General features: G+C 50.6%; 1 protein-coding gene across 9 annotated transcripts in view; it reads left to right on the top strand.

Moving 5' to 3' along the window:
• Positions 1–12879, top strand: part of BCL2L11 (BCL2 like 11) — a 45945-nt gene extending 33066 nt beyond the window's left edge. For 8 of the 9 annotated variants that reach the window (XM_048222751.2, XM_048222749.2, XM_057309095.1 and 5 more), the window contains one exon: positions 8434–12879. In XM_048222751.2, coding sequence (XP_048078708.1) covers positions 8434–8532 — 99 coding nt within the window. In that variant the 3' untranslated portion in view covers positions 8533–12879. The remainder of the gene's footprint in view (positions 1–8433) is intronic. The other variant, XM_057309092.1, reaches the window with a different exon arrangement.
• Positions 12880–13155: the final 276 nt, after the last annotated feature.

Here is a 13155-nt window from a genome sequence, read left to right as displayed (position 1 = left end):
AGAGTCATGCATTAAATTTAGTTGTCTTATCGCTTTGATGCTATTAATTTGGAACCATTCCTCCGTCTTGGTGACCTTGACATTGAAGGGTCGGGACACTTATTTTATAGCTTCTCCCTGAAGTTGATTTGTCTGGTATCTCCTCGGGATGAGATTCAGGTTTTGTGTTCTGGGCAGGAATACAACAGGGGCATCCTCATGTCCTCTTCCGTCCGTAGCTCCGGGAGGCACGGGGAGTCCATTTGTCCTGTTACTGGTGATGTTGACTCTGGTCAAAGGCGGCACCTTCCACTCTCAAGTCAGTACGTCTCCATCTGACGAGAAGAGAGGTGTGTGTAGAGGATGAGGAACTTCCTTTCCCCATCATACGTGTATCCCGTTCTTCAGCCTAAATTCCTGGGTCCCTGTTTAATTCAGCAGGTTACTCTGCATTACTCTGAGTACTTCCTTTGATCCTCGGATTGTCACAGATCTGGCTGGTGGCAGCCCCATGGTGCCTTTTCACCTGTCATTAAGCATTAAGGGCCTTCGTCGTGCAGGCACGTCTAGAACGTGGCACAGGACAAAACCCAAGTGCCCGTGGAGGTGGTGGAGCTCCCACGAGGCGTCTGTTGCTGAACGGCCTACCCATTCCCTCGTGCCCGGGCTTCAGGGAATGCTGGGGAGCGTGGAGGTCAGTGGGCTGGTGGGGAAGAAGATGTCTCAGAGAAGCTCGATGTCTGTTTCGAGCTTTATGAAGAGGGTGAGTGGCTCGTGTGTAGCTGAGTGGTGGGGTGTGGGGCGCTGTGTGCTTACTGCCCATCCTCAGGGATGGGTAGGATTCGCAGCCGTGGGCTAGGGGTGCAGTCCACGTCTGTGCAGCGTGTGCTGGGCCCTTCAGAACGTCAGAACATGTGCTCGTGGGGTAATGAGTCCCATCCTCTCCCCTAAATCTGCTCCCCACCCCCCCATTACCAAGGCTGTGATCATTTACCTTTGGTGGCCTCCTCTGGGCCTTGCAGGCAAGTTGTCCAGCCTGAGTTGCTCTGTGCACAGGTAGGCCGCTCTTGGTTGACAGTGACTTGGGGATGCCCTGGCCGTGGCCTGCGGTGAGCAGCAGCACGTGAAGCTACGTCAGACCCTCTAGATGGGCCAAGAAGTGAATGAACACCCTTTCATTGTTTGATCCCAAGAAACAGTGTATCTTTTGTTTACACTGCCTGCTTCCTACTACTTCTGTCCCAGGCATGTGCAGGCATGAGTAGACAGAACTGCAGGCCGACTGAAGTATAGCACCAAACCAGACAAAGTAGAGAGGGAGAAGTAGGTGGCTCACAGACCAGTTTGGACGGAAACAAAAGTTTAATGGAAGAATCACCCATTTGCATTTTCCTGTACGATCCATGAACTTGAAGTCTCCCTCCGCTGTTCTTCCTATGACGTGAATTCCCTGTGCTGCCGGATTCCTGGTTTTATAAATGATATTCTTCTGTAGATAATGGACAAGGGAGAGATCTAATCGGTAGCTTGCTTGTTTGGGAATAGGATAACCTTGAACATAAACCCAGAGACACGTGTTCTCTGACAACATTCTTTTGAGTCCCTCATTAATTGAACATAGGAGCTTAATAAATGAGCCACTTTCTGTTACGGTCTGAGCAAGGAATAGTGAAAAACCTGCTTATGAAATATTACATTAAAACTAGACCTATCTCGTCAGATGGTCAGTCGCCCAAGAGTTGATAAATGACAGTTTTCATAGCAAAAACAGTTGTGAGTAGCTTAAACGAATTAATGCCCGTCACTGATCTGTGATTCATTTGAAGGTTCAGTGAGTGTTTCCCTTACGGCCGGAGGAGGTGGTTCAGTGTTGTGGTTTTAAGAGCCTTCCGACGCCCCTCCATCACGGTGTCACGGTAGCCTGTGTGATCCAGGAGTCACCCTTCCTATGGCTCCGGCCCTTTGTGTTTTTCTCTGACACCTTCAAGACAGCACGTGGTTCAGATTATCCCGATGGCAACTGTGAATGTCAGGTTCTCTGAGCAAGGGTCTTCCATGACTTTGGGATACAGTGTGATCTTAGAGGAAAGCAGGGCTCGTGGACAGGTGTGAGAACCTTGGGGTGAGGCCTTGAATCCTGAGTCCATCCCTTATGTCCTCGAGGAGCCGCATTTTTTCTCTGCCTCCTAGGGATGTGGCGAAGGCCACAGGGGAACATTCGGGGGTGGAGCTAGGAATTGCTGTCATCTCTTGCGCATCGTTCTGGTGTCTCTCTGAACTATGATTGAAACGTTTCTCAGTTGGTCTTCCGAGTTCAGAGAGGTGCTGCTAACTTGGTCCACTCGTCTTTCAGTACCCTGCTTGTGTCGGCCCTGCTGAAGCGTGCCGTGTCTGTCTGTGCACAAACAGGAGACGAGACTGGGGCGCTGGGGTGTGTTCGAACGGCTGGGTGGGCATCGCCCTGGATGCGGCGGCGTTCGTGCGCGCGGCCTGCGGCCAGTGCTCCCTCCGTCTGTGGCAGGTGGGTCCACCTGCACGGCTGCAGGGGGACCCGGGCCATTCACACAGAACCATTCAGAGGTGCAGGTGCCCGGAGGGGGACTTCAGAGAGGTGTGACTGGGGTTTTTTAATCTCTTGAGGAGGAAACGAGGATGCGCATGAGGTGAGGCGAGGCCTGGCTGCAGCCGTCTCTCGCCATCCTTCGCTAGACTTCTCCCAGCTGAACCAGAGCAGGGAGGTTCGGGTTGTGGTTACAGTGCAGTGCATCTCATCAGCATTTCTCTGAGCCTGGGCCATCTCGGAGCGGTGTATTCTTGCTCTGAGGCTTGTATTTTGTCTCATGGAGCCCCACGCGGGAGCTGTAAGAACCGTCCCTGGCTGCTCTGTGGTTGGCCACCGTGCAGCGCCACACTTCCCGGGCGACGGTCGGGGGTCCTTCACAACAGCCGGCTTGGGGTCCGGGGTCTGAGGGCTGGTGAGTGAGTTCGAGATCTGCCCCTGCCGGAAGAAAACCCAGGGCACACCAGGCCTGACTGGAAGTCAGCCGGGGAGGTGGTGGTTTGTTCGACAGAAAGCCTGAGCTATAATAGTTTCTTTGAAACGACGCATCGAAAACGAAGGAGAATTGGATTCGTGCAAATGGCGTTTTCCTGTGACTGCACCGCCTGAGCAGGTCAGTGGCAGCTCCCTCCTGCTCCCCCCTGCGCTGCCAGTGGGAGCACCACTTCCGGGGGAGGGGCTCCTGGCACCCTTTCCACAGCTGTGTTGACATCATAGCGAGTTAGGCACAAGCTATGCAAATGCCCCCGTTGCCGTGGCGATGAATAGAAAGTGAATTTGGGCAGCAGCAGCGGCCTGACACCTGAAAGCAGGAGGCTGTCAAACCTTCTCTAAAATCTGGGCCAAGGTGGAGAGACCCCCACATCTTCCTAAAGGTACTCCACACGGCAGGCCCTTTTCCTCTCTGATCTGTGTCTCCGTCACCTGTCATGTAAGATACTATCTAGATGGACAGGTCATGAATGGGTAGAGGTGGTCTTCCATCAGGATCGCTGGGGCCACTCTCTGCCCCCACCCTGCACCCTGGTCACCTTGGCTTGTGGCAACACCCAGCCCTGTCCCGGAAGATGCCGCGACAGCCCCAGGGGAGCAGACACCATCCAGACACTCCCGGGACACATCCTCACTTGCTGGTCTAGAGCAGACGTTCCCTGTTTGTCAGAGTCTCACAGTCCAGAATTCCGTCTCTTCTGACACGTTACCCCTCAAAGATACATCCTTTTAAAAAGAGAAAAAAACATTTAAGACCTCTCGGGTATTCAGTGTTGAAATTCTGCAAGAAATGAACAAGTTAAAAAAATGCTGTGTGTCTCTGTTCTATAGGTATTCCTTGCTTTTTTGTTTGTCTCTTAGAATTTGCTCTTGAGCTCTCTGGTATAATGGTGAAGATTGGGCCGTGTTTCCTTTGTTACTTTGACTGCCGGGAAACTCTTAGTAAAACTCCGGCTCTTTGGCAGTAGATCTCAGCCCTGGTTTGTCCAGGGTAAGTCTCTCTTTCTTGATGTCATTTCTGATCTCTCTTAACTTTTATGTTTTTTGCACCGTGTCCCTCTGTGTGTTTTTGTGGTTAAGCTCCCTTGAGTAATGCCAAATGTGTATGTGTTGTACTTCCTGAGTCCTTTGGCCCAGTGGGGTTTGGACCAGCCTTTGGAGCGCGGATTGGTGAGCTCGTGTGTTCTACCCTGTGTTGAAGTCTGTGTTGACTTGATCTTGATTGCACAAGCTTGGTCTGTCCCCTCATCTGTGAAATGTGGCCCACAGCCTTGTTGTGAAGACTGGAAAGGTGTGTGGCACGTCATTTTGTTCGGTGGTGGCCGTGAGTGACTTTTCTGGACCCCAGGCTAGGGCGCACAAAGTCTGAAGGCCTGGTGTATCTTGGACAGCTTTTCGGAGTCTGGGCTCATCCGTGTCTGCAGGAGAGCGAAGCCAGGTCCAGAGGTGCGCTCTGCAGGTGTGCGGTGGTTATCCTGACCACTTCTCCGGGCAGCCTGCAGTCAGGGTCTTTTTTTGTACCTGCACACCTGCTTCCCTGGATTGGGCAAGAGAGGATGTTTTGCTCTGATTATTTTTGCATTAAAATGGTGATTAAATTCGGATACCTGGGTGGCCGTCTCAAGTGTGAGTTGAAGATGGACCCTGTGCAGACCCCACTGTGGCGGCTGGCGCTCTGTCCTGTCACCCTCTCTCCTCTTGGCCGGTGCAGACGGAGGTAGCCCGGCCCCAGCCCGAGTCCTGTGTTTCAGGGCCGCAGTGGCTCAGAGTGCCCCAGCTCCTGCTAAGTCTGCCGGGACCCTGCTCAGGGCCATTCCTTTAGCACAGCCCTACCCCCAGCTGCCACCCAGGATGAGCCCATGTCCTCTGGTGGGGACGTAAGGGAACTGTTTGGGGATTCCCTGCTGAATGCTCTTGACGCTGTCTCCAGGGACTCTTTTCAGATCTTCCAAGAAGAGTACCTGAGTCTCCACCAGGGAAGCCCGTCTCAGCTCTGCGCCTTCCCGCCCTGGCTCTCCCGGGGCTCCACTTGCCTCTCTGGCAAGCGCTGCTTTCTCTGCCATTTCGTTTAGCTGTGTATTGCTGTTGTCCCGTTACCCTGTTTATTTGTGTGGCTGTGCCCCACCAGAGTGTAAGCTTCATAGACAGAGATGCTGTTACGCTCCTCTTTCGACAGCAAGGCCCCTCTGCATCTTGACTCCACTTTGGCACAGGCCTGCCATTTTACTGGAACGTGTCGGTGTTCTTTGCCTGCAAGGTGGGAACTTGAGTCCTGATTCTAGAAGCAGGGCAGCGGCAGCAGCTTTCTCACAGGCTGCTGTCACTGTTGGTGGCACCCACAGGTAGCCCTTGGGCTGGGCTGTGCATCTCTGTTCTGCACTCATTGCTGACGACATGGGTATTGCCCACCAGGCCTAGTGGATGCAGACACAGCTTTCAGAGTCGGGCCCCAGCACACCCCCTCTCTGTCCAAGCAGACATGGGGGCTGCAGGAGCCCTTGGCCCAACAAGGAGCATGGACTGTCAGAATTGGTTCCTAAAGGGAGACACAAAGCTGAATGTTGAAGGAGTCATCTTCTGGACACATGGGATGGCCATAAAAGTCAATTACCCCAAAGAATATGGTTCCTGACCTAGACCATGGAGATACAAAGACCCAATAGAATGGGGTCCTACACTTCAAGCACTTGTGATTTTGTGCCTGTGTGTGCGCATGTGTGTGAGCAAAAGAGATCACCGTAATGCATAAATTGTTTATACTTAGTAGCATATTTAGTTTTTTAAATAATCTCCTTTACCCACATGCGTCCCATTAATGTGTCTTCCTAAAGTACTTTTATGAGTTAGATTAAAACAGCATCACACAACTCTGATGTAAGAAGTGTTTATTTAAAGAGGGAAGGACCGAGAATGTCTGTTAAGCATGAAAGGGTATATTCCTTTGCTGGGGCTGCTGTAACAAAGTGCCACAGACGGAGCCGGGGCTGGGGGGGGAGGGGCGGTTAAACAACAGAACTGTGTTTATTCACAGTCCTGGAGGCCAGAGGTCTGAGGTCTCGGGCCGACCGTGCTGATGTGGTGTGCTCGGAGCTGATTCTGGGGCCCGGCTGAGCGTCCTCACCCACCGCACCCTGGTGCCACCTGCCCCACGCTAGTGTCATCGGGCACGCACCGTGGGCTCACGTGGGCGAGCTGACGCATCCGGCTGCAGGTGCTAAGAGGGCAGCAAGTCTGCAGGAAGCAGGAGCTGCCCGTCCTCCAGCTGCTTCGGAGCCGTGGGCCGTCCACGCTGAGCTGCGCCAGCTTCAGCCAGCTGTGCCAGCGGTCAAGGGTTTTCGGGACTGGCGTGGCCTTGGAATTCAGTCGTAATGGCTTCCTCCATTGACTGTTGTCCAAGAGCAGTTTTTCGCTGGCTTAAGAGCGTGTGCCGTGTTGTCACGCGCACTGCCTAAGAGGGCAGGCGGCCCGCTGTCCTTCCTGAGTACTTGTAGCATGTTCTCGTTTGCCAAAATTTCCTGCATGGCCCCCACCCCCTCCCCACCTTCCTTTGAACACCCCCGAGGTCCTTTACGTTGAGACACAAGCAGAACTCGAAAAACTTGGAAAGACTTGTCTCGTGATAAGACTCTTAACCGTCAACAGCGATACCGTCGACCACCCGATGTCCTCGAGGGGCGGGTGGGAGATTTCTCCTCTCAGACGCTGCCAGTTCTGGGGTATAAAATGAGCTGAGTATAAGCAGTTGGGATCTGTCCCAAGTGTGGCCCTGTCCCCTCGCTGGTGTCACTTTGACCCCATTCTCTGGTCTTACCGAGGCTGGTAGTGACACCTTGCTGACTTGAGATTTCCCACCTTGAAGTGATTACTTAGCCCTGCGTACGCTTTCTTCATTTTAGTAAGTCGTGGTTTTATTTTGAATAAGCCTCTTTCAACCTATTAATATTAGTCTCAACTAAAATTAACCTTCCCCTAAATTATTCTCACACAGAAAAAGCCAAGTAATTTTGAAAGTTAAATCAAAACAAAGCAATCTTGTGTGTAAAACAGATAAAAATCACAGACTGTGGTTACGGAGCGCCTGTACAGGAATCGCTTACAGAAAGCCGATTTCCTCCAGTCTGGTTATGGAAGGAGAACGGGAAATGCCCGGGCCTTATCACAATCCCGTCCTGTCAGACGAGTGCTTGAGAGCTCGTGTAAACAGTCGCAAGCAGGGGCTCCGCTCGCAGCTGGCGTCTGTGGCCGTGTTCGCGTGTGACGGGGGACACTGGTTCCCAGCCCCACGCGTGGCCTGTGGTTCCACGGTGGTACATGGGAAGCTTCACCTCCCTGAGTGAGAAGGGCTCATGGAGCGCCCCAAACAGGAGAGAGCTGGTCTGGGGCGTAGCTGACTTATTAAGGAAACAACCTTACTTGAGGATGGGTTGCAGACCTGAACCGTGAAACAGGTTGTCGCTCCTGGCGTCGAGGCAGGTGTGTTCCTTTGCTGCCTTTGGCTGCTCTGAATTGACACCTCGCACTGCCTGCAGAATGCATTACAACTCAAAGGTGGGCCCCCCGGGAAGACCTGAGGACCCCCGAGATGTTTAATCTAGCAATTTCCTTTTGAATAGTTTCTCTGCTTGGCGTAAACACGGTGGTCACTGGCAAAGAGGCCTTCTTAAAATTTTTGAATTGCTCTTTGCTCCCCACGTGGGGTGGGAGGATGGGGCTGGATGCCGCCTGTGTCCGTGACCGTGGACGCGGTGCTGAGCCTCCAGCTGTTTACATAGCGGAGCCGCCCACCAGCAGCTGGAGGTCCAGTGGCACATCCGTGCACCACTTGATTTAGCTTCTTAGGACAAATGACCCCAAATCACTGGTTTCTCAAGTAAACTAGGGCTGCCAAAAATTCACCTTTGCGGGAGTCAACATATTTGAATGTACTTGCCATCTCTCTTCTGTCCCCTCCACTCCTACCTCTTGTTCCCACGGACACCAACTGCCGTGACTTTGGGGGATGGCTTTTCTCAGCACCGCACACAGGTTGATGTGTTTCCCGATAGAGGCGGTTCCGGCCAACGATGACATCGCCTGTAGAAAGAATATGTGTGTCCTTAGAGGGGCAAACTGAGCTTCAGGGGTTCCCTTTGAGGTTCCGAGCATTCTTTGGGTTGCTGTAAAGAAGCAGATCATCTGGCATACTCATGTAGCGACGTCTCCCCGTGCCGGGGAAGTTAGAAGGACTTCGGCCTCGCAGTCTCAGGGGCAGGACCGGCGTCGGAGGGTGCGGCGCTCGTGAAGGGGTGCCCTCCGTAGCCGTGAAAATGGGATTGGTGGTTCCCTGAAGTATAGGTGTTGTCCCCCACCCAAAAATAACACGAGGGCTGAGACACTAAGAAGCTTTCCTGTTGTTGTTTCAGGTCTTTTTGAATAATTACCAAGCAGCCGAAGCCCACCCCCAAATGATTATCTTGCGACTGTTACGTTACATCATCCGCCTGGTGTGGAGATTGCAGTGACGACGGGTTCCTTGCGGAGCCAGATGTGTGCAGACATTTCGCTTGTTCGAACCAACAAGCCCCAGCACCCCGGCGTGAGAGGTGCCATTGCCACGCAGCCAGTGGTTCTTTCCCAGAGAGGGCGCGGGGAGGCCGGCCGACGCGTTCCCGAGGACGCCGCGCTGCACGTGGACTTGACCTTTCTTTTCACCACACGGCAGAATTTCTGATGGAAGCTTGTTGTGAATGTAAATGAGGGAGGAGTCTCTTTTTTTAAAAAAAATGTACAAATCATGGTTCTTTGGAGTAGGATTTTATGCAAGAATGGTGTTTACACGCAGTGTGGGTTTTTTCCACCTCCTTTAATAAGAACAGGTTTTTCAAAAAGGAAATGGAAACTTTTTAACCAACTCGTGAATGATTTTTTTGTACTAAAATTTTAAGAACCTATTGCCTACTCTCAGAGAATTGTGTAAACTCTGCAGTGGAAACTGAGCCAGCTAATTGATAAAGCTGCCTTAGTTTATTTTTAGAGATGACTGTACAGAATTTTTAAACGGGAGAGGTATGAGATAGCCCCCTCCCTTCTCTGCCGTTGGCTCTTTGACATGCTTTTTTTTTTTTTATCATTAATACCAAAAAAGTTCTTATGAAACGAAACTGATCAAAGGGGCGGACGATCTCTTGTCAGCCTGTATCGATATCCCAATCCCGTTTTGTAAATATTTACTTACCTCCTTACATTCAGTTGCATCTGTGGCAAAATTTTAAAACTCTTTTTTCGCGTATTTTCCCTTGTCTCCTTTTGTGATGCTCCTCTGGTCTGTCTGGAGGCCGATGCACAGATTTGGTCCAGTGTATTCTCATGATGAAAGGGAATTGGGTCAGAACATGAGTCAGGATCTGCCTCTGGCCTGCACAGCCCAGTTGGTCTGTCTGTCGGTAGCTTACTCACTGGGACGTGCATGGTGTTGGTTTTCGCTGGTTTCGTGGGCTCATCGTTTACAAGTGTTCTGAAGAAGGAGTAGCAGTCATAGCACGGATGGGTACTGTGCCCCTCGGCACTGTGGCCTTCTCTGGTTGCAGGCTCTCCCGCAGTCCCAGGTGCACCGCCAGCAGGGGCCACAGGTGGTGAACGTGCCCCCTCACAGCTGAGCTCGTTGGGCTGCAGGTGTCGGAGCTCCAGCCCTCGTGGGAATTGGCGCGAGCCGTGGGCGGGGCTTTAGGCGGCTGATTGCTGGGCATCCAGGCTTTTCGTCCAACTCCAGGTTCATCTGGCCTTTGATGCCTGACACTTGGTTCCCACCCCCGTAAATCCACTTTGAAATGAAGGCTTAATTCTGCCTTCAGCAGTGCCGTAAAAATACTGCATTGGAGCCCGAATCCGAAGTGGCCTCTCAGCCCTCTGACAGATGTCTCTCTGTCTTGTTCCATTGCTCTTGGGACGGTCGGCTGTTGTTGGCCCCCCCTTGGCGCATCTGCCTCTGTTGGGCGCACCCTTTCTTTCTCCACACCTGCCTGGGAGGAGTGCAGTGAATGGAGGGCCCATGAGTTGGTCCATCATTTCAAAGGCAGTTAAACAATTTGGGGAGACCTTAGAGATCAGGAAGCAGTGAAAGAGGAGAGGTAGAGATCATTTCGTGAACCCTATAGTTCTTCCAGATTTTGAAACCTCAGATCCTTAAACAGCTTTTTAAAAGAAAGACATGATTTTTCAAACAAGTCAGCAGTGCCAACAACTATTGTTTTGCTTTGGGCCCCTCGAGGACCAGTGTTTCCACATGATTAGAGGAAGTGGGGAAATCCATTCACTTGTATCTTGATAATTCTGTATAAATATATATATACATATATATATCTACCTACAGCATATATGCATTTTCTTTTAGGTAGAGATATTTTATTCCAAATATTCTTCCTTTCTTAGAATTTTCTTTTCCCCCCAAATCTCGTTGGGGTCTTGAATATTTTTGAAGCTGTGTTGCGTGTCAGCTCTGTGTTCCTGACGTGTCTCGAACCCCTCGGTAGGGTCATGAAGTCCACACGGTTGTAAGGCGGTGACGGACGTGCTGGACACACACACACCAAAGACGTATTTGGTTCTGGGCGCCCCCTCCCCCCCCCAGGATCTCCGTACTCGGTGCCAGTCTCTCTGACTGGAGCACTTTACTCTGTTTCTTCAATACTGCGGCTCCCTGGGCGCGGGGCCCGAGGGCTGTGTGCCGGCCGCGTGTGCAGGTGTCCCTCTGGCTCAGTGGCCGCCTGGCCTCCGGGCTGGCCGCGGAAGCAGCTTGTGAGGAAATCAGAGATTCTATGAATTTGTAGTATTAAAGGAGCAGGATCTTGCACCAGGACTGAAGAGAGATGACTGGGTGTCTCTGTACTGTACGTATCTGTTTATCACGATGCCTCCCTGCGGAAGGTGTGCCTGCTGTGGTAGACCTTTGACTCTTTGTTGTTTATGTCTCTTACTTTTTGTAGGAAAAAAAAAAAAGACTAGATCCCTTTTTGGAAATTGAATGCGGGTTTTGTGCCTTGACCACCTCTTCTCCCATGAGGTTTGTAGAAAGTGTCCTGTGACTTGTCACAGAAATGCAATAAATACATGCAGAAGAGTCCCATGACTAATTCTTCCAGTTACCTGTACTCCGGCCCGGAAGTGAGTTCGCCAAGAACTCCTTCCGGGGTTACGGGGAAACCAGGCAAAACTTCCCTCTGATTAAAAAGAGTGTACACCATAGAGAATAACGTTCTCCTGTTTCCCCTTCTTGATATTGTATATATTTTGACTATTTATTAGATTAGGAGGTCACATTTTACTTACCAACTGAGCCAAATGTCTGTGTGCAATTGTGTTTCCTTTATCTTTCTTGTAAAATTTTGTACAGCATAAGTGAGTAAAGATCACTGTTTTTACTAAACTTTTTCAGAATTGAGGATTGTACATATTGTAGATTCTTTTTTCTGTGTAATGTGTCCTACTGTTTCATAATGCTGTAACTTGTAGAAATATTGTATATTTATTTCCTGCTTATTTAATGTCTTACGTTCTGAAAAGTGTTGACCTCCCTGCTCCCCGCCCCCTGCTGTACCATTCATTGCTTTAACTCTGAGGTGGTGACTGTGAGCCCCACGCTCGTCCCCAGGCTGGCCCTCCAGCTTTGGTTCCTGGTATTTCTGGTCACGTGGGTTTAAATTCTTGGGGTTTGCCACCCTGATAACGAAGTCTGTGTTGAGCCATCGATGAAAGACCATAAACATGGCCGGCTACAAAATTCTGCAAGAAATAGCCAGTGACTTTCTATTCCAAGAGAGCCAGCTTCTCATGGAAGCAAATTCTATTAAGGCCAGGCCATATCTTATCTTATTTTATTTTATTTTATCTTAATGTATTATTGGCAGTTGGGACATATTTTTTCCACTGGAAATGTATCCCTGACAATTCAGTGTTCACAGAAATAAAAACAGGCCCCTTCTGGGGGTTGCGGCCAGGAGTTGTTCAGGGCAAGAGGAAGGGACAGGTGAGCCAGGTCGTTCCTGCCTCGAGAGGGACATCAGGACCACCTCATGCCACTAATCCCTTTTTGGCAACTGGTGAGTAGTTGAATTATCCCCCACCCGCTGTGTCCTGTGCTTTGAGGTGTGGACTTAACGGTCTTCAGGAGCAAATTGTACAGACTCCCCGCCCCCAGCCCTGAGCCATTTGGTCCCTACCTTTGATCAGCCTGCTTCGGGTTGTCTTCCTTCTGCTTCTCTGTTGGCTTCGAGAGAGTTTGGGGGTCCCACTAGACTGGACGTTAAGATGTGAAAGCTCGCGGAAGCTTCAGAGAGACTTCCTAGTGGTCCCGTGTCGGTAGACGGTTCGAGCATCCTCGCTGGTTTAGCCTGGTGCCTGTGTGTGTCCAGTCCCCGCTCACATGTGTGCAGGGATGGGCCCACACGTGACGCTAAACCAGCCGAGGGGACTCTTACTCCCAATGGCATTGTATTCAAGAAGCGTCCTCGAGATCCCCGCTGGGTAACTTGACTACTTTTATTTGGGAATCAGACTTTAGAAGCTCTCCGAAGTTGTATGTCCAGGTTCTGTGACCTCTAGTTACTGTATCAGAACTCATCAGGTACACATTTATAAATAGCACTGATCTGTCTGTATACTGACTCGTCACTAACTTGTTTCCTAGGACCCAGCGTATGTAGCATTTGTATTGCGATTTCCCTGGCTTACTTGTGTTTTGCACTGATGAATTTTGACAGGGTAATTGCCACTTTACTTGTGCAATACTGCTGTAAATAACTGCAGATTTTTTTTAAGAAACTTAATCTTTTATGTTCTTAATGAAGTTTATATAAATAAAACTTTCAACTAGTTTTGGTGAGCTGTGTGATTTGTTTCACAGAGCGGTGGAGAAACAGCTGGTTATGTATGAATATATACACACCCACACCTCTGCCCTTTATCAGTCACGGTGCATTACCTACGTGTAGGTTTTAGGAGTTCTCGCTTGAAGACAACTTTGTGTAGCATACTTAAAAGCAAACCACTCTTAAAAGTTCTGAAGTGGCTGGCAAGACCTTCTGCACAGTTTTCTACCCACATAGTCAGATATGACTCAGCTGGTGGGGGTGGGGTACTGGAGCCGGTTC

The sequence above is a fragment of the Ursus arctos genome, unplaced genomic scaffold, assembly GCF_023065955.2.
Source record: "Ursus arctos isolate Adak ecotype North America unplaced genomic scaffold, UrsArc2.0 scaffold_8, whole genome shotgun sequence".
NCBI classification, from domain to species: Eukaryota; Metazoa; Chordata; class Mammalia; order Carnivora; family Ursidae; genus Ursus; species Ursus arctos.
The sequence above is the reverse complement of the archived record's forward strand: the minus strand, read 5'-3'. Positions and strand labels throughout refer to the sequence as shown.